This window comes from Carcharodon carcharias, chromosome 21 (genome assembly GCF_017639515.1).
Source record: "Carcharodon carcharias isolate sCarCar2 chromosome 21, sCarCar2.pri, whole genome shotgun sequence".
Taxonomy (NCBI): Eukaryota; Metazoa; Chordata; class Chondrichthyes; order Lamniformes; family Lamnidae; genus Carcharodon; species Carcharodon carcharias.
Window position 1 is genome coordinate 4,837,225 of NC_054487.1, and position 5,897 is coordinate 4,843,121.

The 5,897-nt window shown below is 44.2% G+C and overlaps 1 protein-coding gene across 1 annotated transcript; it reads left to right on the forward strand.

The window, feature by feature from the left end:
• Positions 1–4,447: 4,447 nt before the first annotated feature.
• On the forward strand, positions 4,448–4,939 carry LOC121293403 (histone H2A-like). The gene has a single exon (XM_041216454.1). The coding sequence runs from the start codon at positions 4,448–4,450 to the stop codon at positions 4,937–4,939; it is 492 nt and encodes a 163-aa protein (XP_041072388.1).
• The last annotated feature ends 958 nt before the right edge of the window (positions 4,940–5,897 follow it).

The following is a 5,897-nucleotide window of genomic DNA, read 5'->3' on the forward strand; positions in this document are numbered from 1 at the left end:
GTATATATTAATTATCTATATCTTGGTTTTCATGGGGCAATTCCAAAGTTTGCGGATGATATGATGCTTGGTAATGTTGTGAACTGCGAGGAGGATTGTATAGATATTGAAAAGGACAGGCTGGTCCAGTGGGCAGATAGGTGGCAGATGAAGTGCAAAGCAGAGAAGTGTGAGGTGATGCATTTTAGGAAGAAAAAGATGGACGGACAATATAAATTAAGGGTTGAAATTTTGAAGGGCTGCAGGAACAGAAAGGCTTGAGCATATATGTGCATAGGGTCATTGGATGTGGAATGATAGTTGGAGAGTACAGTTAATAAAGCATCTAATACCCTGAGACTTATTAACAGAAACATAGGATACAAGAGCAGGGATGTTATTCTCAATTTATGTAAGACATTTGTTAGATTTCAGCTGGAGTATTGTGTATATTTCTGGGAGCCACATTATAGGAATGATGTGAACACATTGGAAAGGGTGCAGAAGACGTTTACACAAATGGTTCCAGGGATGTGAAACTTCAACTATGAGGATAGGTTGGCGAGGTAGGGGTCATTCAATTTGAAGAAAGAAGGTGAAGTGGTGATTTGATTGAAATGATGAGGGGATGGACAGAGTAGAAGTGGAATAGCTGTTCCCGTGTAAAAAAAAATGATCAAGAACGAGGAGCATAAAATTTAAGGCAATTTGCAAAATAAGCAAATGTGACACAAGAAAAACACTTTCTCACACAAAAATTGGTTAAGATCTGGAATGCACTGCCTGCAACTATATTGGAGACATACAAGAAGGTATGTGATGATTGTTTGAATAGAGACAATGTGCAAGTGCCACAGGAAAAAAGGCAAGGTAATGGTGCTAGGTCTTAATGCTCATTAGGGGTGACGTCACACACACAATGGGCCGAATGACCTCCTTTTTTGAAGCTTAAACATTGCTCATGCGATTTAATAAGGCTCCCTATAGAGATTGTCAGTATTTACATTATGCACCGTGGATTGTGTATCTAGTTACAGGGGGTCACTGCGAAGTGCATCAGCATTTTGGTGTGCTCACAGGGCTGCCTGTCAAAATTCACAGAGATTCAAGGCGAGTATCTCAGTATTTTCAGGGGGGTTACACTAGTGATTCTGTATTTACATACGCGTGTTTCAGCGCTATTAAAATGTGTTAATTTTGATAAACTCATTGGGATATACTGTGAAGTAGGAATAGTGGGGCCTGAGTAGTCTGTGTGTGTGTGAGAGAGACAGAGAGAGAGAGAGAGCATTTTTTGTGCGTGTTTGTGTGAAGTTATTGAATTGAAGACAGCTTGTCTGAAGGCTATGATGTGAATAAGAAGAGATGCTAGGTTAGAAATGATAAATAAGTAAACATGGCTGTAGTCTTAGAATTTGAGTTGTAAAGTAAACTTTACTTTTTTAAATAAAGCAGAGTACTTTGAGTTTCAAAAGAGAGGGTGAAATGTTACACATTGCCAGAAGAAACCGAACAGTGTGTTTAATTTTCTCAAAGCTTACTTATAAAAATGGTACTGTGAAAGGCTTTTATATTATTAAGGTAAAGTCCAAAGACACATTGGAACAATGTGCTTCACATTAAAAGCAGAGAGTCTTGTATAAGGGAGGTGAGGGGTGAAATTTTCCAAGCTCGCTGATGGCGGGCGTGATAGATGTCATGTACAGAAAATGTGGAAGGGCCCACTTCATGATGGCGTGAATGCAGTTTGCGATCTTCTGCTCAGCCATGGGTTGGAGAGGACCTAATTGTAATACATTAGCAAATAATGAAAAGCCCCTTCCAGCAGACTCATAGAACCTTGTCGAATCGTCCATCCATGTTGATGGGAATGCACACCGATGTGTTTCATAACAGCATGCAGGCAACGTCCAGTTGGCAGCCTTCAATTTGCAGGACCTAAGGTGACTGATGAGCAACTTCTCCACAGCCTGCCTGTAGTTTGCAGGCATCAGGGGTGCAGAGGGCCGGGGAAACCTGATAGCTGTCCCCACAAGAGATTGTGAGGTGCTCTGGGAAATTTGCTGGCCAGCTTCCGAGGTGACTGCTGATTGGTGCGGTGTCCAAGGGCAAGTGTTGGCCAGCCTTGGAGGCAAAGGCGAAGGGGAGTTGTTTGCTTTGGGGCTAGTGCTGGCCTGCCTGAGAGGCCACTCGGAGGGGTTGGGGGAGGTGTGGCAGAGGGTGAAGTGCTGCCCTGGCGCTGCATTCCATGCACAGTCAATCAAGGTGCGGGCAGGGTAAGTGAGGAAAATGACAAGCATTAGAGACTCCTATAAAAACTGATGGTGCCTCAGCAACTAAGACAGATCAGGCACAACCACAGTGAAATGATTGACATCAGGCTCCCACGCTGCCCGCCCATACCAGCTTCACAGAGGCACCAAAGGCCCATAAAAAGATCAAAACATTACCCAACGGGCCATCAGACCCCACCACCGCACCCAAAGCCCTCATCATCTCCCCCTCACCCACCCCCAAAGTACAGGCTTCGAGTACGTGACCACTTTAGTGGGCCAGAGATTAGTTGAACTGCACACGTTTTACTGACTCCTCGCCAATGCTGGCCAGGTTGCAGCAATTGCTGGAGGTGCTCACAGCCCCTTGCAACCTTAGCATACTGCTTTGGGCCTGTGTCCTCTATGCTGTTAATTGGCATGGCAACCATGCAGCGCACTCATCTCTGGCCATCGATGCAATGTCCTCCCATATCCGCAAAGGATTAAGCGGCAGTCACATAGGGTCAGGAAATGCGCCAAGTGCAGTCATGACAAACATATCACTTCCCCAGTCAGCGGCACCTCTTCTGTGACCACAGAGGCTTTGGCAATTATTGGCAGCGCCCCAACTATCTCCTTCCTTACATCACTCAAATGTCTATCATACATTTCATGCGGGCCTGGAGGTTTATCTACTTTTAAGCCTTCCAGACCACTTAGAACCTCCACCCTTTCTCTGTTCATTAATTATATCACAGCCTTTATGCCTGATTACCATACTCATGTCATCCATCTCAATTGTGAACACTGAGAAAAAAATATTAATTTAGAAACGTACCTACGCCTTCCAACTCCACACACCACTTACCAATATGGTCCTTAATGGGCCCTAATCATGCTCCATTGCACCTCTTGCTCTTAATGTACTTGTAAAATAACTGGATTTCCCTTCATTTTACCACGCAACGATTTCCATGCCCTCTTTTTGATTTCTTAATTTCCTTTCTATGTTCCCCCTACACAAAATACAGTCCTCTGTGGCTTCCGCTGTTTTGAGACCTCGCAAATTTGCATAGGCTGCCCTCTTTCTCTTTATCAATTCAGTATATCCTTCGACATCCAGGGTTCCCTCGATTTCTTGGTCTCACCCTATCTCTTTAATGGAATATTTTGGCTCTGTACTCTCCCTATTTTCTTCTTGAATGAATCACAGTGCTCTGACTCAGATTTTCCTAAAGGCAGTTGTTCCCAGTCCACTCTGGCCAAACCATATCTGATCTTATTAAAATCGGCAATCACTCAATTTAGAAATCTGATTGCTGTGCCATCCTTGTCCTTTTCCATAACAATCTTGAGTCGAACGGAGTTATGATCACTTTCTGCGAAATGTACCCCCAATGATACCTCTACCCCTTGTCCGCCTTCATTTCCTAAAATTAAGTCCAGGGCCACCACCTTTCTTGCGGGACCCTCTGCGTACTTGCTTAAAAAGCTCTCCTGGATGCATTTAAGATTCTCACTCCCTCAAAACCTATCACAATATGACTAACCAAGTTCGTGTGTGGGAAGTTGCAATCCCCCACTATTACTACCTTATTATTTTTACACTCTTCTGAAATGTGTCGACATATCTTCTCAGCCCTGAGATGGATTATTGCAGAGCGGAATTGGGGTAGTTTTAAAGCTCTGTTCAGGGATCGGCTGTACCTGACCTCCCTGCAGGAGTGTCCTTGAATGGGGACGGAGTTTCGATTCGCATTTGTTACCTCCAGAAAAAAGGAACCAACAGGTTTCCGTCCCGGAGGTGTTGTGAGTGGGAAATTATTCCTTCCCAGTAAAATATGAAAGAGATAGAAGAATAAACCACAATTTATAAAGGATTTTAAAATAGAGCCCAAGATTGATTTCGGAATGAGCTAAATAAGACAAGATAAAGAGAATAGGTTTTAATTCACTGACTGAGGAGAACATTTATTTAATCCTTTTCTTTCCCACACTGGGGTTGACGGGCATTTTTGAAATGGAAACTTCATTGCTTTCGGCGGTTGTTACGGGTAAATCCCGCCCTCTTCTGCGTTTCTGCTATCAGATTGGCGAACAAAATATAGACAAATGTACTGTATTAAAGAGAGACAAATCTGGGAGTTCCCAGCCTGCAAGAAAATCAAATGCTGAATAAGCTGATTATTCACTTTTAATGCCTGACATTGGAAATGTCTGGATGGGGAAATGATGGCGGCAAGGCTCTGGCCAAGGACAAGTGCCGTTCAGCCCGGGACAGTCTGCACTTCCCTGCGGGCCGTGCTCTTAGATTCTTGTGTAAGGGGAACTCGGCTGAGCGTGTGGGTGCCGGAGCACCGGTCAATCTGGCTGCTGTGCTTGAGTATCTGACCGCTGAAATCCGCGGACTGGCCGGTAACGCGGCCATCGGGACAACAAGAAGAGCCTCATCATCCCCGGACACTTGCAGCTGTCCGTCCGCAACGATCAGGAACTCAACAAGCTGCTGGGAGGTGTCACCATCGCTCAGGGCGTGGGAGGGTGGGGGTGGATTGCCTCCTATCCAGGCCCGGCTGCTATCCAGGAAAAAACAGCGCTGTGAGCTCCAAGAGCAAGTGAAGTGGACAAAGTTTCACCTGATAAATCCCAAAAGGCCGTTTTCAGATCCACCCACTATCTGTGTGAAAAGGCGGGTTACTGTCTGAAAGAAAACATTCATTTCATGAAGTAAATGCCGATGGCAGTGGAATGGTCTGGGAAACAATCCGATACTAAAGAACATGACCAGATCTATTGTATTTACTGAGAGTTCTTATTGACCTGGTTCCTCATTGCAACCTAGATTAGCCTGATTCCATGTGTGGTTTCAGCTGTTAGCTCCATACCATGTTCGAGTTGAATTATTTAAAGTGACACAAAACCCTGAAATATAAATAGTGAATACAATAAGTGAAAGGCGCGGTGCGATCTCCAAGAAATCAGAAACATTGTTCAATTCTCAAGATTAATTGTATTAAAGTGGCCATTTTAACGTGTATTAAAGACAGAAAATGCTGGGAACAGCCGCGGGTTAGGCCACATCTAGGCCGTAGTTTGTCCAGTAAACCAATTTCAGACCCACTGATGTCCTGGTCGAATATTAGTTCGTAGAGGCCTCAGTCCCTTAATTCCATTTACGCGCATTTGTTTCCTAATACATTCTGCTCACACAAAATCCCCTCTAAAAACTGTGTTTGAATGAAAAAAAATCGTTAAACATGAGCAGCATCACTCATTCATCGAATTGAAACCTATGATCTGGGGACTGGCAGTTACCGGAGATGCTGTTGCTGAATTCTAGGTCGGATATCAGACTCACACTTCATTAATTAAATATCTACCGCAGATCCGGAATCAGAGACAGATCAGTGATTACAGATCTGTCAACCCACCATGATTGGTCAACATGTGACTCCAGACACAGAACCCTCAACTGTCCCTCTGAAATGTGTAGCAAATCACTGGGTGTTATTAAAACCACAATGCTTTAATGACTACTAAGGGGATGTGGAAATGCTGGACTTAGCAGTGACAGAACACAACTCGTCCTGTTGTCCAGTTGGTGACTCTCAAAAGAGAAATTGTTCCACTTTGTGTTAAAACCGGGTTTAACCTCGCTTCCCG

What these genes read in the sequence shown, in the direction of transcription:
- LOC121293403 (XM_041216454.1), top strand. Translation starts at nt 4,448, where the DNA reads ATGTCTGGATGGGGAAATGATGGCGGCAAGGCTCTGGCCAAGGACAAG.